General features: G+C 48.5%; 1 protein-coding gene across 1 annotated transcript; it reads right to left on the reverse strand.

Annotated features, from left to right (window-relative positions):
* Positions 1–924: 924 nt before the first annotated feature.
* Positions 925–22,365, reverse strand: PRMT9 (protein arginine methyltransferase 9). Its single transcript, XM_054392466.1, has 10 exons — positions 22,123–22,365; positions 20,765–20,932; positions 19,980–20,082; positions 17,890–17,996; positions 15,810–16,002; positions 10,287–10,470; positions 5,512–6,223; positions 3,910–4,063; positions 2,408–2,530; positions 925–1,491 (listed from the first exon to the last, which is right to left on the reverse strand). Exons 1-10 carry the CDS (start codon positions 22,356–22,358, stop codon positions 1,276–1,278), a joined length of 2,196 nt encoding a protein of 731 aa, XP_054248441.1. The 5' UTR covers positions 22,359–22,365; the 3' UTR covers positions 925–1,275.
* Between the last annotated feature and the right edge of the window lie 243 nt (positions 22,366–22,608).

Below are 22,608 nucleotides of genomic sequence, written 5' to 3' on the forward strand. Positions count from 1 at the left end.
CCAGAGCAAACAGTTGGTGTATCTCTTGTCCTTGTAGCTCATCATCTTTAAGTCTTTTACTCTCTGAAAAGACAGTAAGTTTTGGATTGATACACTAGACTTGACTACTTTTTTCCTATCCTTCTAAAAGAAGAGTAACAGTTACTGCCTTCAAAGAGGTAGAAGAAGAGACTGAAGGATGGCAGAAAGGAAGCAGGAAACAAACTGGATTTCTTTACTTTGGGCTGCAAGTAAATTCTTTAACACTTAAGTTATTTTTAAGCTGTTAAAGCAGAAGATTTTGACATGGTGTCTGTAGTACTTTGTATCCATCCAGCTGTGTTTGTGTGGTTATTGTGTTATGCTTCTAGTAGAGCCTGGAGGCAAATGTGATGGTTGATGATTACCTCCCCAACCCTCCCCACCCCAGAGAAGACCCTTGCAAAGGTAAAAATCAAGTAGCTAGTCTTATCCTGGAGTTAATCGTGTTAGATTTCAGTCCAAGAAGAAGGAAACTTGTGTCAGTGTTACTTTGCAAAGCCTGACAAGACTCAGAGGGATGTTGTTTGAGCCCATTACCTGATTGATTTTTTTTTTTAACTCCTCTTGCATGTGTAATCTGGCAGCAGCAGCCCCCCAACCTGTAGAGCACTGAGTTTTAGTGACATTTGAAGCTGCAGCATTGTGAGCATTTGCAGGCTCAACATTTAACCCTCTGGCTGTCACCAGTGCATTCATCTGAAGTGCTTCTTTTGCAGTACTAGTGTGATGTAAATACAGCGCCTTACTCACTAGGCTGCAGAGGTGAGAGCTGACTCTGTCCTTGCTGTACCTGAAGTTAATGGGAAAAGTGGGAAGAAAAAGAAAATACCAAGGTTTTTCAGTTTGCCAACTCATTGCCTTTGTTGTAAATAAGCCATTAAAGATTTTATTTAAACTGTTCACCTTCTCTTGGTTTGATTGCTGCAGGAACCTGAGGGCAAGCACCATGTTGCCCTCTTCATGGGACAGAGGGAGCTTAAGTGGAAGTGGGACCAGAGCTTGGCCTTGCAGTATTTCAAGGCTTGTACTGAAAATAGAACTGCTGTGGTCACTGCAATAGCTACCAATCAGCTTCTTGCCCTCCTGCCAGTGCAAGGTTTATAGTCCTTACATCAATGGAACTCAAGTATCTACTCTGAAAGCCACAAAACAGCCTCTTGGAGCTGTAGATAAAATGTAAGCTTTTAATATAAAGGACAAGCAGTGGTGGTGGGAAGAGTCAGGTCCCGCACCGGTGCTGCACCACCCTGGGGGTCACCGCTTGACTGTGATGCTGAGATTGCTTTTGTGGTGCTGAACCTCCAGCACCAGTTCATCTCCAACCTCCACGGGGAGGGGCTCATCCAGAACAACTGCAGCTTGTTTCCAGTGGGATGACTCATCAGATGTATTCAAGCTGTGGTCTTCATCTAGATGGATGTGATACCAGAAGGGAATTGCAGTGACTCGGCCAGACTTGCAAACCTGTACCTAAAACCATTTGAAACAGTGATCAGTGACACCCTTTGCAAAGGAGTAAAGCAAAATAGTTCAAGACACTTCCACCCCTTTGATAGAAACATAGAATCCTAGAAAAATTTTGCAAGTAAAAGGCCTTCAAGATCATCCACTCCAACCCTTCTCTGACTCTGGGCCTAAACCATGGCCCTCAGCACCACATCTCTGCCTCTTGGAAACACCTCCAGGGATTGGGATTCAACCACCTCCCTGGGCAGCCTGTGCCAGGCTTTGAGAACCCTTTCAGTCAAGAAGTTTCTGCTAATGGTCCAACCTTGGGGCAACTTGAGGCCATTTCCTCTCCTCCTATTGCTTGATACTAGGAAGAAGAGACTGACCCCCACCCAGCTTTGACCTCCTATCAGGTAGTTGTAGAGAGCAAGGAGGTCTCCCTGCAACCTCCTCCAGACTGACCAACTCCAGTTCCCTCAGCTGCTCCTCCAGACCTTTCACCAGCTTCACTGCCATTCTCTGGACCTGCTGCTCTTATAGGGAGGGCCCCAAAACTGACTCCAGTACTCAAGGTGTGGCCTCACCAGTGCTAAGTACAAGACCCTGGTTCTGCTGGGACCACTCCCCCTGATCCAGGCCAGGATGCTGTTGGCCGCCTTGGCCAGCTGGGCACACACTGGCTGACGTTCAGCTGGCTGCTGACCACCCCTCCCAGGTCTCTCCCTGCTGGGGAGCTTTCCTGCCACCCTGCCCCAAGCCTGGAGTGCTCACAGAGTTGTGACCCAGGGCCTGATCCAGCACTCAAGCCCCTGTGTACTTCAGAGGTACAGGCAAGTGAATGCTGTATGGAGGCTTCCAGCCAAGGTGAGCAGTTACAGAGCAGCCCCTGCAGAGCAGCAGCTGAGCTCACCTGGAACTTCATCTATGACCAACTCACCTTCACTTCCCTGCTGGAGCTGTTGAGCAGAGGGTTCATGAGATCTAACCTTAAAAGCTCTGCTGGCTCACTCAAGGGTAGACAGGGTAATGTGGAGAGATCCAAATACACACGAACAGGTACCTGAGGGTATAAACCACAACTTCAGGCAGCAGCAGCTGTGGAAAAGTTAAAACAGGCTCCAGCATAATGCAAAAGTTTTAAGGAACAACTGCAATGCCTGCCAGAGGCAGCCCCAATGCAAAATACAGCATTCAGGAGTGTGGCTGCTGGGATACAAGGTGATGAAAGACAGCACAGGAACACTGCAGGTATCTTTCATCACTCAGACAAAACTTCACCCACACCAGTTCTCTCACAAGTATTACCCACTTGAGCTTAGCTTAAGGTCCCTCTCTGGTCACACAAACCTCAGAGAATCCTAGAATCAGTCAGGGTTGGAAGGGACCACAAGGCTCAGCCAGTTCCAACCCCCCTGCCATGGGCAGGGACACCTCACACTGGATCAGGCTGGCCAGAGCCTCATCCAGCCTGGCTGCAAACACCTCCAGGGATGGAGCCTCAACCACCTCCCTGGACAACCCATTCCAGGCTCTCACCACTCTCATGGGGAAGAACTTCTTCCTCATGTCCAGTCTGAATCTCCCCACTTCCAGCTTTGTTCCATTCCCCCCAGTCCTGTCACTCCCTGATAGCCTAAAAAGTCCCTCCCCAGCTTTCTTGTAGCTCCCTTCAGATACTGGAAGGCCACAATGAGGTCACCTTGGAGCCTTCTCTTCTCCAGACTGAACAGCCCCAACTCTCTCAGGCTGTCCTCAGAGCAGAGCAGCTCCAGCCCTCTGCTCATCCTGGTGGCTCTTCTCTGGACACCTTCCAGCATGTCCATATCCCTCTTGTAATAGAGGCTCCAGACCTGGATGCAGTACTCCAGGTGGGGTCTCACCAGAGCTGAGCAGAGGGGGAGAATCCCCTCCCTGGCCCTGCTGGCCACACTTCTCTTGCTGCAGCCCAGGCTCTGCTTGGCTCTCTGGGCTGCAAGTGCTCCCTGCTGGCTCCTGCTGAGCTTCTCCTCCCCCAGCACCCCCAAGTCCCTCTCCTCAGGGCTGCTCTCCAGCCAGTCCCTGCCCAGCCTGGATTTGTGCTTGGCATTGCCTTGGCCCCTGCTACAGGACCTTGCCCTTGGTCTTGTTGAACCTCCTGAGGTTGTCCTGGGCTCACCTCTCCAGCCTGTCCAGGTCCTTCTGGATGGATCCCTTCCCTCCAGCCTGTCTGCTGCACCACACAGCTTGGTGTCAGCAGCAAACCTGCTGAAGGTGCACTCAATGCCTCTGTCCATGGCACCAACAAAGATGCTGAACAAGCCTGGTCCCAAGACTGATCCCTCTCAGTAATTTTATCACTATGAAGAAGTTTCACCTCTTCAGGTTTTTGTTGCAGTTTACACCAAAGGCAAACATCTAGACAGCTGCAGAGTGCCTGGAAGACACCCACTGCCCTCCTACCTTGAACTGGTTGATGAAAGGGGCTACATGAAAGCCCAGAGTTGGTTCTGATCCTTGGACAGCACTCTCCAGTAGCAGAGACTCTGACTCTACAAGCATCCCATAGACCAACACATACTGTGGGAAAATCTTCCCTCCACTGTGAAGCAGACATCTGTAAAGGCAGAGAGATTTCACCTCTGGAGCAAACCCTTTAACAGCAGAAAAAAAAAAAAACTGAGTCATGTAAGGAAGGCACACTCTGCCTCTGAAGCCCAGTGCCTCACAAGGGTTTGGGTTGGATCCCATCTGACCAGACAAACCAGGAAGATGTGTCACATGGCACTAGAGCTGTGGAACCAACTCATCTGTACTCTGGAAACAGAGCTAGTTCAAGATGAAGGGAGTGGGATTTATTCCCAGCACCAGCATCTCATGCTGAAGGACTGGCAGAAATGCTTACCAAAACTGGAAGTCAGGAAGGACATGCAGTGGGGGGCACTGGTTAAGGAGGCAGCATATCCATAGGGAAACAAAACCTGCTGGGGTAAGTCACCCTTCTTCAAGTGTTTACCTAAAGCTGATGCAATCCAGGAGGCAGCACCTGTCCTGAATCAACATCTGAGCCTTGCTTGGTCTCTTGCTACAGAACATCTCACTGCTGAGAGCAGCCACACCAGAGCAGCTTGCACTGGGCACAAACACCTCCCACTCACCACAGAATGCTTTAGGCTTCCTTTTCCCCACAGCAAGCCTCTTTTCACTGGAACTGGGTAGCTGAGTGGTGCATTACTGGAGGCAGTTTTGTGCCAACAGATTTGAGTCTACTTTTGACAAAAAGTCATCTCCCATTTGTTCTTACAGCACAAAGAAATCTCAGAGGTCATCCAAGGATTTACTCAGAACTTAGGAAAGGCAAGGGACAGAAATATTCTGCAACACTCTGCCATCACTAAACATGAGGACCAACAGAGAAGGTTCCCTGGCACCACAGAAGGGCACAAACCCTTTCACATTTACTTTGTTACCTATTGCCATTACTTTCTTTCTCTTGCCTTGCATCCCTTCCCACCCACCCTGCCAGGGGTTACTGGGAGTTTTGTTGCTGCCTCCTTAGCTGTTCCAACACCATGTGTTTGTCCTTTAGCAGAACCAGTTGGTTCCAACAGCAGTTTGCATCTGGGCTTTCCTAACCCTGCATCAGACCAAGCCATATCCTTGCCTACAAAATACAAACAAGTCTACAAAAGGAGAGTCTTGACACTAAGATATACATACACACATATACAGTGGTCACACCACACTTTGTGGGGTTCAGCCTGCTCAGAAAATGAACTCCTGCTGCTCTACAGAACCAACAGGGCAGGATTTTGGGAGCTGGAAGAAAGATTTTCATAGAATCATAGAATTGTTAGCGTTGGAAAGGACCTCAAGGCTCTGCCAGTCCCAACCCCCTGCCATGGGCAGGGACACCTCACACCACAGCAGGTTGCTCACAGCCACATCCAGCCTGGCTGCAAAAACCTCCAGGGATGAGGCTTCCACCACCTCCCTGGGCTGCTTCCAAAAGCTTTCAGATAATTATAGGTTCCTAGGAATATTTTTTGTCCATTTATACTGTACCTGGATATTGCAGCTTTTTCCATCACCTCCTGCTGGATTAAACCTGATGTCTCTATAACATCCAAGATAATGATACTCCACAGTTTGTCTGATTTGGGCCTCTGTAGCAGAACACTTTCATCTTCTAAGTGGCTGAGCCAAAACTCTAAGGTTTCCTTAGGGAACTGGTTAGCTTCTGCAATGACATTAAGGGCTGCCTGATGCTGTTCCTTCTCAACAGAACTGTAGGCTCTGACTGGTCCGAGTTTGCCAGCTATAATTGGCAGGATGGAGAAGCCTTCAGATACATCTAAAATGTAGAGAGGATCAGGAATCTCATCTGGAGAGCTCTTGTTTGGACTCTCTGGGAAGTTCATCTCGCTGCCAAGTCCATCAACGTCCATGGACTGCAAGTCCTTACTCGGATTTAGGGAGAGCAGCACTTTGCCCATGGCAGCTTTAAAGCATTCATGGTAGGAGACATCATTCAGCAGGGCTATTTCTGTAGATTCCAACACACACACTTGACTGCTGCCATCCTGGTTGCTGGTTGTCTGCAGACCAGCCAGAGCATTACACAACTCAGCCTCATTGCCCAAACTCAGCAGGTCACCTCTGTCACTGAAGTCCATCCCACACTCTGAAGGCAAAGAAGAAATCTTCTGGATCTTCAGGTAGCAGTCTTGGCAGCACACCTCCATCACCACAGCATCTCCAGTCTTCACAGAATGATCTTGGCCAAACAGCACAAGCAAGTCACAGAGAATCACAGAATCAGTCAGGGTTGGAAGGGACCACAAGGATCATCCAGTTCCAACCCCCCTGCCATGGGCAGGGACACCTCACACTGGATCAGGCTGGCAGAGCCTCATCCAGCCTGGCTGCAAACACCTCCAGGGATGGGGCCTCAACCACCTCCCTGGGCAACCCATTCCAGGCTCTCACCACTCTCATGGGGAAGAACTTCTTCCTCATGTCCAGTCTGAATCTCCCCACTTCCAGCTTTGTTCCATTCCCCCCAGTCCTGTCACTACCTGGCACCCAGCTTTCTTGATCCTGGAAGGCCACAAGAAGGCCATCTCAGAGCCTTCTCTTCTCCAGCCTGCACAACCCCAACTCTCTCAGGCTGTCCTCAGAGCAGAGCAGCTCCAGCCCTCTGCTCATCCTCAGGGCCCTTCTCTGGACACCTTCCAGCCCCTCCAGATCCTTCCTGCAACAGAGGCTCCAGACCTGGCCCCAGAGCTCCAGGTGTGGTCTGAGCAGAGTGGAGCAGAGGGGGAGAATCCCCTCCCTGGCCCTGCTGGCCACACTTCTCCTGCTGCAGCCCAGGCTCTGCTTGGCTCTCTGGGCTGCAAGTGCTCCCTGCTGGCTCCTGCTCAGCTTCTCATCCCCCAGCACCCCCAAGTCCCTCTCCTCAGGGCTGCTCTCCAGCCAGTCCCTGCCCAGCCTGGATTTGTGCTTGGCATTGCCTCGACCCAGCTGCAGGACCCTGCCCTTGGTCTTGTTGAACCTCCTGAGGTTGTCCTGGGCCCAGCTCTGCAGCCTGTGCAGGTCCCTCTGGATGGATCCCTTCCCTCCAGCCTGTCAGCAGCACCTCACAGCTTGGTGTCATCAGCAAACCTGCTGAGGGAGCCTCAATGCCACTCTCCAAGGCACCAACAAAGTTACTTGACAGCAAGGATCAGAGAAGCAGCCACACAGTGCTTCCAAACACCCCAACACTGCCTCACTTCCTGAGTTTTTACTGCTGTGATTGAAAGAATTCTGGTCTGGAAGCCAGAAGCTAAAATCTGTGACTTGACTGCACATTAATGTTTGCCTTAAACTGCCCCACAGCCAATGAAGTCCATTTCTCCTCCAACTATGCCTTTCTGGGTGTGGTGGGTTGAAAATTCCCCCACCCCAACATTACCTTTGCCAGAGCAGCTCAGCTGGAAGCAAATGCAAGCTGTATTTACCAGCCAAACTACAACCTACAATGGAATGCAATGAATATGTACAAAATACACAATATTGAAAATATTTACAGAGATTTACAGTTAATAAGCAGCACAAGGACCCCCCTGGCCAAAAGACCAGGGGAAGCTGCAAGAGCTTCTCCCTTCCCTGCCTTCCCCTTTCCCCTGGACAATAAGGACAAGAGACAGAAGCAGAGAAGTTAAAACCAAACCAATGCAGCCAAGGTCAAGCAGAAGCAAGTTAGTATCTCCCAGAGCAAAGAAGTGAAGAAGAGAGAGAAAAATTGTTTTGGGAACCAAATCTTCTGGTGGATCTCTCTCCAATGGGGATTGTTTAGAATTGTCTTTCTTTTCCTTTTTACACCCAAGAGTGATTTATTTACATTCTACTACTTTCTGTTCAAGAGCTGTGGAAAATTTCAAAGGCAGAGCCTAAAACTGCCACACTGGGATAAGCAGACAGTACTCTAAGTGTTCTCTCAACAGCAGAGTGGAACAAAATCATACTGGGAAAGGAACTGGGTTTGCTTTAAAACACTAAAGATCTAGATTTTAGTACCTCCTGGAGACAGGTTTGTAGTTGCATGGAAAAGAGCAGCTACAATTTACTGGCATGTTTGTGCCAGTCTTTGGCTGCTCTCTGTGGATGTTCTGTGGAGGTGAATCCACTGACACAGACCAGAACTGCAGAACAGAAATGCTGTGGGGTTTGAGAAACTCAGCTTTCAATGGCCACATAGGCTACAAGAGTATCTTCCCTCCCCTGCACTCTTCAGTTGAGCCAGCCTAGGGCACAGCTGCCCCTGCTGGGCACCACAATGGGAGAAGGACATCAAACTATTATCATAGCATGATCCAGGTCAGAAGGGACCTCCAAGGCTCCCCACAGCCAGCAGGGAAATCCCCAACTGGATCAGGCTGCTCAGGGCCTCATTGAGCCTCACCTTGAATATCTCCAGGGATAGGACCTCAACCACCTCCCTGGGCAAACTCTTCCAGTGTTCCACCACCCTCATAGTAAAGAACTTCTTCCTGATATCCAATCTAAATCTGCCCTTCTCCAGCTTAAAGCCATTGCCCCTTGTCCTGTCCCCTGTTTGCAAACAGTCTCTCCCCATCCTTCTTGTAGTCCCCTTCAGGTCCTGGCAGGCTGCTGTTAGGTCTCCCCAGAGCCTTCTCTTCTCCAGGCTGAAGACCCCCAGCTCCCTCAGCCTGTCCTCATAGCAGAGGTCTTCCAACCTCTTGATCATTCTCATAGCCTCCTCTGGACCCTCTCCATCATGTCCAGGTCCTTCCTATACTGAGGTCTCCAGACCTGCACACAGTACTCCAGGTGAGGTCTCACCAGAGCAGAGTATGAGAGTGTTCAGAGGAGAGTGACTAGACACTAAGAGGCATCAAGGAGAAGATTTATGAGGAGCAGCTGAGGTCACTTGGCTTGTTCAGTCTGGAGATGACAAGGCTGAGGGGTGACATCATCACAGTCTACAGCTTCCTCAAGGTGGGCAGCAGAGAGGCAGGTGCTGATCTCCTCTCTGGGGACCAGCAATAGGACACAGGGAAATGGAGAAGCTGCATCAGGGAAAGTTCAGACTGGACATCAGGGAAAAGCTTCTTCACTGAGAGGCTGATCAGTCATGGGACCAGGCTCCCCATGGAAGTGGTGACAGCACCAAGCCTGTCAGAGTTCAAGGAGCATCTGGACAATGCTCTTGAGTCATACGAACAGTTTGAGGTAGTCCTGTGAGGAGCAGGGAGGTGGAGCCCTGATGTATCCCTTCCAACTCAAGATACTCCCCAGATTCTATGGAAAAGGAACAAAGAGGTGAATGGAGAGTAGAGGCTGCTGGGAAGGACACTGCCACCATGTGCAACTGGGGAACAGTGTTCAAGCCAAGTCCAAAATGGGGTTGAGGGGCAGGCAGGAACATTTAGTTTGGTTTCTGTGGCAGCAGCAGTCAGCAATTCCTCCCTTGCCTCCCCCACCTTTCCCCAGTCACATCTTGGCTAAGGAAGGCCACTCAGCAGCCTCACTTTTTGATTTGCTCCACAATGCATTTAGTTCAGTGCAGAAAAATGAAAAGGAAACACTTAATGAAAAGTGTTCCCCCAGACCTTCAGCAGGTCCCTTGTCTGCTTCAGAGCAGAGTTCCATGGACAACCCCAGAGGCAGGAACTGTGCACTACAGCCCAGAAACATGATCACAGAATCACCCAGGTTGGAAAAGACCTCAGAGATCATCAAGCCCAACCTATTACCTAACACCTAACACCTCCTGACTACTAACCCATGGCTCCAAGGGCCACAGCCAAGCTTTTTGTGAACACCTCCAGGGATGGGGACTCCACCACCTCCTGGGATGGGGACTCCACCACCTCCAGGGATGGGGACTCCACCACCTCCAGGGATGGGGACTCCACCACCTCCAGGGATGGGGACTCCACCACCTCCCTGGGCAGCACATTCCAATGGCCAACCACTCTCTCTGTGAAGAACTTTCTCCTCACCTCCAGCCTAAACCTCCCCTGGCACAGCTTGAGACTGTGTCCTCTTGTTCTGGTGCTGCTTGCCTGGGAGAAAAGACCAACCCCCACCTGGCTACAACCTCCCTTCAGGTAGCTGTAGAGAGCAATAAGGTCTCCCCCCTGAGCCTCCTCCAGGCTAAACACCCCCAGCTCCCTCAACTCTTCCTCATAGGGAACACACCTGACAGCTATTTGCTGTTGAACTTCTAAACCTATTTGCTGCCACTTGCTAATCTCTGAGGTTATAACTTAAGTAGCTCAAACACAAAATGAAAGCAAGATAATGGCAACAAGGAAATGCAGAGGACATACCAAGGTGGCCCTGCACAGGGTAGACTGCCTGTTCCCAGCAAGTCTCTTCACTAGGGCTTGTAGACAGAGCATGCTCATCATCAAGCTGTAGCACAAACCACACCACAACAGCATCTAATATTCCTCCTTTAGTGACTGGCAGGCTGAGCTTCCATGGCTTTCTGGCTGCAAGGCTTTTCAGCTCCTGATCAAAATGGAAAGAAAGAGAAAGCGTGAGAGTTTTGCTCCAGAAAGAGGAAAAAAAAAGGCTTTATTACCCTGACTCATCCATATTTCTGCACTGATCCTTGATGGCACCAACACAATCACAGAAACAGTCAGGTTGGAACAGCCCCTCAGGATCCCCAAGTCCAACCATTGACCCTGCTCTGCAAGGCTCACCCCTAACCCATAGCCCCAAGCACCACATCCAAACCACCTGCAAACACCTCCAGGGTTAGTGACTCCAGCACCTCCCTGGGCAGCACATTCCAATGCCTGACCACTCTTGCTGGGGAAAAATGTTTCCTAATGGCCAGTAAAGCTAAAGTGAAGAAGCTGCTGCAATACCAATTATCATCATTCCTTCTCTTTAGCACAGGAACTGTATTCCCACATGACCTAGCTGCATCCACCAGCCATTACAAGTATTTGTCTGTATCTAAGAACATACTTTAAAAGACTAAAAACTGTTAAGAAAGCCTTTAGAAAGTTTAGGCTTGCCTCAGGAGAAGTAATAAAAACAGAGCCAGTCTTTTAGTCTGGATTCAAGCCAAGGCTTGGGCCCATGCTGCACCCAAGGCCTATGTTCCATCAGCCCTGGAAACACTGTCTGTAAGCACTGAAATTGGTCAAACTCAGCTTTGGCAAAAATCAGCACAAAAACACTAAGTCAAACATCTTGGAGGGTAATTTCTCTGCTAGCTGGACTAGAGGCTTTATGTAAGAAGCTCAGGCATGCAGCACTTCACTACTGGGCAGACCTAAAGGGTCTCCCCGAAAGGGATCAGGTTGTAAGTTCTCCTAAAAAGCTTGGAATATATAATAGAAATTAAGCCACCTTCCAAGTACAACTTATTTTTCTTTTGCTACCAGCATTCACAAACTAAAAGGCTCAGCTCCAGTGTCTTGGTTGTGACACACCAATTAACAGAAGGCCTAGCACATGGGACAGAAGACTCTCTTAGTCACAGCCATTCTGCTCAGTAGCAGCCCTTCCTATGCATTTATGAGCTTCCTGATCTGCTTCTGTCAACATCTCTCCTAAGTTTCAATCTTAAAATGCACAGGACAGAAGAGAAATTCAGCTCTAAGGACATGACCAGTTCTCCTGTGCTGCATTTTGCCTTCTTCCCTCTTCATTCTCCTTCTGTGCTCTCCTCTGGTCTGTCCCTCTTGGCTCAACACTGCACATGTTGAAATTACTGTGGTGCTAATAACATTCTGTTTAATAAAGTTCTATTCAGCCTGGAGAAGAGAAGGCTCTGAGGAGACCTTCTTGTAGCCTTCCAGTATCTGAAGGGGGCTACAACAAAGCTGGGGAGAGACTTTGGAGGGTGTCAGGGAGTGACAGGACTGGGGGGAACGGAGCAAAACTAGAAATGGGTAGATTCAGATTGGATGTTAGGAAGAAATTCTTGCCCATGAGGGTGGTGAGACACTGGCAGGGGTTGCCCAGGGAGGTGGTGGAAGCCTCATCCCTGGAGGTTTTTGCAGCCAGGCTGGATGTGGCTGTGAGCAACCTGCTGTGGTGTGAGGTGTCCCTGCCCATGGCAGGAGGGTTGGAACTGGATGAGGTCCCTTCCAGCCCTAACAATTCTATGACTCTGATCTCACTGCTCTTCAAGAGAAGTGCTTTGCTGATGGTCATTTTTCCTGTACACCCTCCAGTGGAGTGGCAGACAGTAGCAAGCTGAAGCTTGGCAGGCACTAAGCCCCTTGAAGAATGACAGCAAGAGCAGAAGCATGCAACTGTTAGCTTCTGGGAAGTTCAGAAGTGTATTTGAGATATACTTTGGTATATTTGATATTAAATACTCCAGAATTTCTCAACTACTCCCCCCACAGTAACTTCTCAAGAAAAGCAGAGCAAATATCTCTCATTGTTGGCAAGAGCACAATTCCTTTAGGGCCTGAAAGTGAGACTGAGCTTTAATTGCTGGCTGCTGAGGTAAATGCACACTTCCACTCCCAGTGGCACTGATCTGCCAAGCAAACAGGCACACAGGCAGCACCTGGCAAGGTGCAAGTCTCTGTAGCCTGTAATTACAGCCAGTGCCCAGGAGAAACTGAGCTGCTCATAATAATAAAAGCAGTCATAAAGTAATCAGCATAACTCAGGTACTTATTTCCTTTTTGACTTATTATTTCTCTGTCCTGTGCTGATGTCTTTGAATCCCTCTGCAACTCACTCTGAGAAATTATTGGACCCTCTTGGAAGTCTTTTTCTCAGTTCTGTCAATTGCAGGTGTTGATAGTTAGCACACACAGGATAAATACAGCCCCTTCCTCAGCCTTTGGGACCTCAGTTTAGAAAACAGGTCTTGGAAATGTCTTTAGTAATGCCAAGTGATTTCTTATCTGAATTTCAATCTCCAGCAGGTAATCCTGCTGTTGTTTGTAAGTATAGCAGGGGGTTTTATTCCAAACAAAGGAACACAGATAATGTTTCTGAACATCCAGGCACCAGTGGCCATGATGAAACAAACCCAAAGTGAAACAAACCCCACAGGTTGAAATTAATCTACCGCTGTATCTTCCCTTTCCCTTCACTTACAATATCTTATCATTTCATCACAGGATGTTAGGGGTTGGAAGAGACCTCCAGGGATCATCAAGTCCAACCCCCATGCCAGAGCAGGACCACAGAATCCAGCACAGGTCACACAGGAACACATCCAGAAGGGAACTGAAAGTCTCCAGAGAAGGAGACTCCACAACCTCCCTGGAGAGCTTCTTCCAGTCCTCTGTGACCCTCCCAGTGAAGAAGTTCCTCCTCATGTTGAGAGGGAACCTCCTGTGCTACAGTTCACATCCATTGTCCCTTGTCCTATGCTAGGGTGCACCTGAGCAGAGCCTGTCCCCTCCCTCTTGACCTCCAGCCCTCAGATATTTATAAATATTTATTAAATCTCCTCTCAGTCTTCTCCTCTCCAGACTAACCAGCCCCAGGCAATGGCTCCAGTCCCTTAATCATCCTTGCAGCCCTCTGTTGGACTCTTGAGCAGATCCCTGTCCCTCTTGAACTGGGGAGCCCAGAACTGGATGCAGTATTCTAGGTGGGGCCTCACCAGGGCAATGTATAGGGGGAGGAGAACCTCCCTTGATCAGCTGGACACACTCTTCTTAATGCACCCCAGGCTCCCATTGGCCCTTGGCCTCCAAGGCACAACTTGTTATCCACCAGCCCTCCCAGGTCCCTCTCCACAGGGCTGCTCTCCAGCAGATCACCTCCTAACCTGTCCTGCTGCAGTTTATTCTTCCTGCCCAGGTGCAGGACTCTGCACTTCTCCTTGTTGAACCTCACTGGGTTCCTCTCTGCCCAGCTCTCAGGCTGTCCAAGTCTCTGAATGGCCACACAGCCTTCAGGTGCCTCAGCCAAGCCTCCCAGTCTGGTATCATCAGCAAACCTGCTGAGCAGACTCTGTCTCTCTGTTCCCTCACCACTGTCATTGGTGATGTTGAACAGGACTGGAGCCAGCACTAATCCCTGGGGGACTCCACTAGCCACAGCTCTCCAGGTGGACTTGGCACCACTGACCACCACTCTTTGGACTCTATTTTATAGCCAGTTCCTAATCCATCTCACTGCCTGTTCTTCTATCCCACACTTCCCGAGCTTGCTCACAAGGATATTAGGGGAGACAGTGTCAAAAGCCCTACTAAGGTCAGGAACACTCCATTAGTTTAACTGAAACTTCAAAGGAGCAGTTGTGAAACATGGTTTAAAGAGTAACACTGTCCTTGACTCTTTAAAGTTAACTTGACACATGAGCCAGCAGGCAGATGCTCAAGAGCAGGAATCTCTCAGATGAGTAATAGTTTCTCATTGATGCTAGAAGCAGAAGCAACATTAGGTCAACAGAGAGATGGCTCCCAGCAGCACACTGAAGAGCCTTGTCTTACTTCATTTGTAATCTCAGGATGTCAGACAAGCCAGCTAGGAACAGCTATTGATTCAGAAACGTTGCAAATCCTGGCCAAGCAGTAGCCAAGAATAATTTCATTTATATAACAGGATCTATTTTAAGCTTTGACTCAATGCTAACTCCTCACCATGGGTCAACAAGCAAGACACACAGCAGGGATCAGATGTATCATCTTTTTAGCACACTCAGCTGTGAGCTGCTGAGGTCCCTGACTGATTTAGTCTAAGCATACAGATGTGTTCTGTGCACAACACAGTGAATAATGCTGCCAACCTGCAGGGTGCCACAGCACTGAAATACTGCAAGAGACCACAGGAGCTGAAGGCTGGAATCAAACTGATTGAACAGGATGAAATCACTTCTTCATCTCCTTTCTTTTACACTTACAGATGTTTTTATGCCAGATGTTTAACACATCCTTTCTCTTCTGTCTTCAGGAGGTTCTGAAAGACTTAAAGACTGGGGTGCATTAAGAGGAGTGTGGCCAGCAGATCCAGGGAGGTTCTCCTCCTCCTCTACTCTGCCCTGCTGAGACCTCACCTGGAATACTGCATCCAGTTCTGGGCTCCCCAGTTCAGGAGGGACAGGGATCTGCTCAAGAGAGTGCAACAGAGGGCTGTGAGGATGATGAAGGGACTGGAGCACTGCCCTGTGAGGAGAGGCTGAGAGCCCTGGGGCTGGTTAGTCTGGAGAGGAGAAGACTGAGAGGGGATTTAATAAATGTTTATAAATATCAAAGTGTCAAGATGAAGGGGACAGGCTCTGCTCAGCTGCACCCTAGCATAGGACAAGGGGCAATGGTTATGAACTGCAGCACAGGAGGTTCCCTCTCAACATGAGGAGGAACTTCTTCACTGGGAGGCTCACAGAGCACTGGAAGAAGCTCTCCAGGGAGGTTGTGGAGTCTCCTTCTCTGGAGACTTTCCAGACCCATCTGGATGTGTTCTTGTGTGACCTGTGCTGGATTCTGTGGTCCTGCTCTGGCAGGGGGGTTGGACTTGATGATCTCTGGAGGTCTCTTCCAAACCCTAACATCCTGTGAGCCTGTGATCTTTAGTCAGCTCCACAACTACATAATTTGAGTTGATTACATTTCACCTCCCTCTCCCTGCACTGAGGCTGGCAGTTGTTTGGCCCTGTGTTGAGTTATTTTAGTCCCCTAAACTATGCCAAACAAACAAGACACTCCACCTTCTAAACCTCACAGACTGTCACCTGATCAATCACTTCACCCCACAACCAGACAGGTGTCAAAAACCAGCAGAGGATTTCGGTGCAGCGTCGCACTTGTGAACTGCTCTGAAATTGAACCCGGAGAGCAAATAAGATATGGAGCTCAGCAGACATGGAGCTCAGTAAATAGATTACTTATAAAAGATGTGAAAGAAATCATTACCTGCAGATCATTGAAATCTACTGTCATGACTTGGCAGGGTTCTGTCAGGGGGGTGTAACCTCCAGGCACACGACTGAGCTTCTCGGTGGTGTAAGGTTCAACAGTTTCCTCTGAGCCAGCCCAAGCATAAGTTGGACTGAAGAACTGCACTGCATTTGGCAAGCACACACCAGCAACTTCTTGTGCTTCCACCCTGGGAATGAAAGGAGTATAAAAATCACAATTCATATAAACCGACCAAAAAAGAAAGAAAAGAAGAGGCCAAAAGGAGATTCCTCCCAGGCTGAGTATTTTTAAAGGCAGAGTGCAAGACTAGAAAAAACTAAAGAACAAGAAACCAATTCTGTGAGGTTTTTGTTATGTTCAGAGCAGCTCCAAAGCACAGAGAATGAGGAGTACTTTCAAGAATCACAACTGAATGCTGCCCCTAGAAACTGAGAAAAAGGCCCACCATGTTCTGTGTCTAAGGGCAGAGACTTTGCTAGAATTACATTTAATTCTCAAGAACTTCCCCTCCCCACAAAAGACCTCTGCTGCTAATTCAGCAATCCAAAGTTAGGGAATATTAACTATCATCCTGTCTATGTTCTGTAAAGGAAAGGGAAAAATGTTCTGTTCAAAATGCAATTCCCCCCCAGGTTTTGAGGCAAAAGTCTATCTTCTAATTGATGACAAAATAACTTTTCCTAAAAGAAAGTTCTTCAATGATCATCTCCTATAGGATCTTCTGTCTCTCTCTGGCCATTGTCCACATCTACTGCAGTAGGAAAAAAAAAAAAAAAAATCACTGATGCAGCCTGAATCCTTTCCATCCAGCACACTGAAGCTCCTAGATAAGCTAAATGTTTTCTTTAATCTGCAATAAGATGAATCCTAACCAAAAAACATTAAGTGCAAACCTCTGAAAAGAGACCATCTCCATACAGTGATACTGTTCTAGAAGATAAATTAATATCCTAGGCTGTATCAAGAGATGTGTTGCCAGCAGATCCAGAGAGGTGATTCTGCCACTTTGCTCTGCTCTGGGGAGTCCTCACCTGGAGTACTGTGTCCAGCTCTGGAGCCCTCAATAGAGGAAGGACATGGACCTGATGGAGTAGGTCCAGAGGAGGGCCACAAAAATGCTCAGGGGGTTGGAGCAGCTCTGCTACAAGGACAGGCTGAGGGAGCTGGGGGTGTTCAGCATGGAGAAGGCTCCAGGGAGACCTAACAGCAGCCTGCCAGTACCTGAAAGGGCTACAGGAAGGATGGAGAGAGACTGTTTGCAAAGGCCTGCAGGGACAGGATGAGGGGCAATGGCTTTAAGGTGGAGAAGGGCAGACTTAGGTTGGGTATCAGGAAGAAGTTCTTTACTAAGAGGGCACTGGAACACTGGAAGAGGTTGCCTAGGGAGATGGTTGAGGCCCCTCCCCTGGAAATATTCAAGGTAAGGCTCAATGAGGCCCTGGGCAGCCTGATCTACTTGGGGATGTCTCTGCTGACTGCATGGAGGTCAGACTGGATGAGCTTTGGAGGTCCCTTCCAGCCTGGACCATTCTATGATTCTAATTGATACAGTGCTGTCAGAACTAGTCTCAAAGAAATCAGGCTGCATGTTAGTTCAGAATTAAGCAAGGCATAAATTCAGAGAGATAACACTAAGGTGGGGTTTAGTAATCCACTCAGGCTTTACAAAATCCTGCCCTCCTCATCTGAAAGGGTGAGGGATGGAGCAAATCTTAAAGAGGTCAAAATAAGAATAAGGCCCAAGTATTAACCCCACAATCTCCAACACAAAACTAAGTAATTTTACTATTAAGGGATTTTTTTTTTAAGTGTGTGTCTCTTCACCATGTGTAAAGGCCTATTTTCAGCAGAACTGAAAATCATCAATTTCTGATGAAGTGATCCAGAAAGACTGAACCACAAAGAGGGAAAAATAAAATAAAAACAAAACAGAAAAAAAAAATAAAAAGGCAAGAGATAAACTGGAAAAATGAGTGGGGAGGGTGAGAACAGAACTTGTTTAGTGAAAGAGTTCAGCAGTCTCTCTTCCTAGATAACAAATATGGGCTCAAAGTGTGTTAGAGTTTGAACACACCTGTGATGTCTACGTATCTCTTGGCATTCTACTGCCATTCCAAACACTGTAGCACTTGCAGGAATAACTCTGCCATAGTCTCCAGCACTGACATCTTGATTTTTGGGCTGTGAAAACATGAACAACAACATGCAGTGAGACAGTGACCCGTTTCTGCTATCCCTGTAAAGCCTGGGTTAGGTGTTAATGAGCACTCAAGATCACAGTCAAAACAGCAATGAGTTCTTCATGACTAGTAAAGCTTCAGGTCTTTGTCATTCCAGCTAACCACTAAAGGAGTGTCTGAAATGCTGTGTTTCAATATATCCACACATCAGCCTTACTCTTCTGACTCCTACTTCCTCTGTGTAATTCCGATTTTTAAGTTTGTATTCTGTATGAACACATTGAAACATTCCAGGACCTTTCCTTCATGCATCGCTCCTACACTTAACACTAGAGGTCATCAGTTTCAGTTCAAGACAAAAGCTTCCAGACAGGCAAGACTGAGGCAGCGTGGTCTGGATGATCAGGGAGTGAGGTGGGTGTGAACTGGCTGAAGGAGAGAAGTCAGAGAGTTGTGGTCAATGGGATGGAGTCTAGTTGGAGGTCTGTATCTAGTGGAGTCCCTCAGGCGTCAGTACTGGGACCAGTACTATTCAACATATTCATCAAAGACCTGGATTAGGGCACTGTCAGCAAGTTTGCTGATGACACAAAACTGGGTGGAGTGGCTGACACAGGACAGCTCTGCTGCCATGCAGCCAGACTTAGACAGACTGAGAGTTGGGCAGGGAGACATTGAATGAAGTTCAACAAGGGCAAGGAGAGAGTCTTGCACCTAGGAAAGAACAACCCCAAGGAGCAGTACACCTGCTGGAGAGCAGTGAAGGGGAGAAGGACCTGGGGGTCCTAGTGGATGGGAGGTTGACCATGAGCCAGCAATGTGATCCTGTGGCCAAGAAGGCCAGGGACATCTTGGGGTGGATTAGAAGGGCTATGGTGAGCAGGTGCAGAGAGGTTCTCCTCTCCCCCTCTACTCTGCCCTGGTGAGGCCACATCTGGAATATTGTGTTCGGTTCTGGGCCCCTCAGTTCAGGAAGAACCTCAGGGAACTGCTTGAGAGAATCCAGCACAGAGCCACAAAGATGCTGAAGGCAGTGGAACATCTTCCTTAGGAGGAGAGACTGAGGAAGCTGCGGGCTCTGTAGCTTAGAGAAGGGGAACCTGAGGGTGACCTCACTGCTGTTGATAAAGATGTGCAGGGTGAGTGCCCAGAGGCTGGAGCCAGGCTCTGCTGGGTGATGCCCAATGACAGCACAAGGAGCAATGCTGGAAGTTGAGACATAGGAAGTTCCATGAGGGGAAGAAAGAGCCCTAGAGTTTTTGTTGAACTCCAGGTAGGGAGAAGGGGAGTGCTAGGTTTTTTTTGGTCAGGTGTAAAGGAACTTGTGTGTTAAGATTAGATTGGGGATTTCCTTGAACTTTAAATGCTTTGCTATGCTCACCACTATGCTTTGTAGTTTCTGTAGTCATATGAATTGCTTTTCCATTTGAACTTTCCATGACTATCCAATCCATTTGTGTGACCATTACTCTTTTGAACCAATATGGCAATGTGTCCTGCTTTAACCTAGGACAATACATGTAGCTGCCTCCCTGCCTTTCACCAAAGCCAAACTGATAGAAACACCAAAACCAGATCCCTCATTTGAGCAATACCAATAGGTAATATTTACAGGCAGTTGTTCCTCAGTCAGTCTGTGAAGGTGTGCAAATGTGTTGCTTCTCCCAGGCAAGCAGCAACAGAACAAGAGGACACAGTCTCAAGCTGTGCAGGGGGAAGTTTAGGTTTGATCTTAGAAAGAAGTTCTTCACAGAAAGAGAGACTGGCCTTTGGAATGTGCTGCCCAGGGAGGTGGTGGGATCAATGTCCCTGGAGATGTTTAAGAAAGGCCTGGATGAGGCATTTAGTGCCATGGTCTGGTTGATTAGTTAGGGTTGGGTAAGTGGTTGATAATCTTGGAGGTTTCTTCCAATTTGGTTGTTTCAGTGATTGTGTATCAAACAAAGCAGGAGTCTCATGTATATATAGTATCCACAGCACCCACCTTTGGCTGGAGAAGGAGATGCTCCCAAGCATGTATCAAGCTCTCTACAATGCCTTCCCCAAACAAACCAGCATCAACTGTTTCTGTGACGACCAAGGACACTCTAGACATGAACAAGAACACCATGAAATAAAACGTGTAACACACTGAAAGAACAAAAGCACCACACCAATGTGAGCTCAAAGCAAAACTGCTGCCACTGGCTCTGAAGTTTCAGGACAGGTGGGCAGTTTAATTCCAACAAATGATGTGTTTTGAACTAGTTACAAGTGCCACAAGATGCAGGTAAAAGAGAATAAATACTGAGCAAGAGTTTACCACAAAGCTTCGCCCCATCCTTGGAGGAGACCTTATTGTGCCCTTTCAATACCTGAAGGGGGCTACAATAAGCTGGGGAGGGACTTTTGAGGGTGTCAGGTAGTGATAGGACTGGGGGGAATGGAGTAAAACTAGAAGTGGGGAGATTCAGATTGGATGTTAGGAAGAAATTCTTCCCCAGGAGGGTGGTGAGAGCCTGGCAGAGGTTGCCCAGGGAGGTGGTGGAAGCCTCATCCCTGGAGGTTTTTGCAGCCAGGCTGGATGTGGCTGTGAGCAACCTGCTGTGGTGTGAGGTGTCCCTGCCCAAGGGGGGTTGGGACTGGCTGAGCCTTGAGCTCCCTTCCAACCCTGACATAGAATTCTACGATTCTAAGTTACTTCCTGTTTAGCTCACAGAGCATTTTCTTTTTTTTTTTTTTATGCAGAGCTAATTAAAGATAACATCCCAACAGTATGCAACAACCTACCTTTCAGGCATGTGCCTTGGAATTTCTATATCAAGTGACTTCAGATGCAGAAGTTTGATCTCTCTTTCCATGTTATTTGCTGCCACCACATCCCGGGCAAGTTCATACATGGTTTTTGACAGCTCACAGGCATAGACAGAGGATGCTCCTGCCTTTTTTGCAAACATACTGAAAAACATGAACCATGGCTTTTCCCCTCCAGCTAAAATCACTTTAGGTAAAGCATGACAAGACACTAACTTCCCTTAAGATCTTTTCCTTCACCTGTTCCGTATTTTAAGACACTTCCAAGTCTAAAAATTGTTATGAAGTTAAGTAGTATCTATTGTGTGGACACTGATACTGCACAAACTGATGTCCCCTTGATATGCCACCATGCAGGTAGCAGGAGAATACTCCCCCAGCTATGCTACATCCACTCTAATAATATTAGACTCAATATTTAAAGAGAAGAGACACAACATTACAGCTCCAAAGTAACTCAATTTCACAGCAGCTGACACTGGCACAAAAGGCATCTGCAACAAAGCCTTAAAGCAAAGCATTCAAAGCCACCACTAAGACACCAACTTCCCAACTCACCGACCTCTGAAAGCTTTGTTTCCTGTCCTTAACTTTTGTCTCAATAAACGCCTGCAAATATGTTTACTAGCAATCAAATGCTGTTAGACACCAAACACGTTTCCATGAAGCCATGCAACGTGTTCCTGTGGCCAAGAAGGCCAAGGGCAGTCTGGGGTGGATTTGAAAGGGTGTGACTAGGAGGTCAAGAGCGGTTCTCCTCCCCCTCTACTCTGCCCTGCTGAGGCCACATCTGGGGTATTGTGTCCAGTTCTGGGCCCCTCAGTTCAAGAAGGACCTCAGGGAACTGCTTGAAAGCATTCAGAGCAGAGCCACGAAGTGATTAGGGGAGCAGAACATCTTCCTTATGAGGAGAGACTGAGGGAGCTGAGGGCTCTTGAGCTGGTACAGGAGGACATTAAGGGGTGACCTCATTGCTGTTGATAAAGATGTGCAGGGTGAGTGCCCAGAGGCTGGAGCCAGGCTCTGCTGGGTGATGCCCAATGCCAGCACAAGGGGCAGTGGTGGAAGCTGAGGCAGAGGAAGTTCCATGGAAACAGGAGGAAAAAATTTTTCCCTGTGAGGGCCAGAGAACACTGGAAAAGGCTACCATGGCAGTTGTGGAGTCTCCCTCTCTGGAGATATTCAAACCCCACCTGGATGTGTTCCTGTGTGATCTGCTCTAGGTGTTCCTGCTCTGGCAGGGGGCGTGGACTGGATGAGCTTTCCAGGTCCCTTCCAACCCCTAACATTCTGCGTTCGGGAAAGTTGAGCTTCAATATGCACTTATGACCCACCTCAGAATTCCTGTTCCTGTTCCAATATCAAGGACAGATTTGCAGCCTGAGTGAACAGCCTTCTGGATGGCTTTCAGGTAAGTCAGGTTCCTTTTGGAGTCGTTGAGCATGATGAAATGCCAGCGTTCCACCAGCCAGTTCGCAACACGGTAAAAATTCTCCTTTGCGTCAGCAAAATCAGGGTTAAGCTTCACTGCCTTGTGGAAGTATCCAGCTGCTTCATCTCTGAAACCCATCCTAATGGTTAAGAGGACCATGGAATGGAACAAAAGTAGATATGGGTAGATTCAGACCGGACCCGCACCAGCAGCGAGGCTCCGACCGGACCCGCACCAGCAGCGAGGCTCCGACCGGACCCGCAGCGGCAACGAGGCTCCGACCGGACCCGCACCAGCAGCGAGGCTCCGACCGGACCCACAACAGCAACGAGGCTCCGACCGGACCCACAGCAGCAACGAGGCTCCGACCGGACCCACAACAGCAACG

Source organism: Indicator indicator, chromosome 25, assembly GCF_027791375.1.
Source record: "Indicator indicator isolate 239-I01 chromosome 25, UM_Iind_1.1, whole genome shotgun sequence".
NCBI classification, from domain to species: Eukaryota; Metazoa; Chordata; class Aves; order Piciformes; family Indicatoridae; genus Indicator; species Indicator indicator.

Excerpts from the sequence above, each read along its gene's own strand:
- PRMT9 (XM_054392466.1), bottom strand. The coding sequence starts at position 22,358 with ATGGGTTTCAGAGATGAAGCAGCTGGATACTTCCACAAGGCAGTGAAG. Across the intron at positions 20,083-20,764 it reads CCAAGGCACATGCCTGAAAG|AGTGTCCTTGGTCGTCACAG; the intron begins GTAGGTTGTTGC and ends GTTCATGTCTAG. Across the intron at positions 16,003-17,889 it reads GAGATACGTAGACATCACAG|GGTGGAAGCACAAGAAGTTG; the intron begins GTGTGTTCAAAC and ends TTTCATTCCCAG.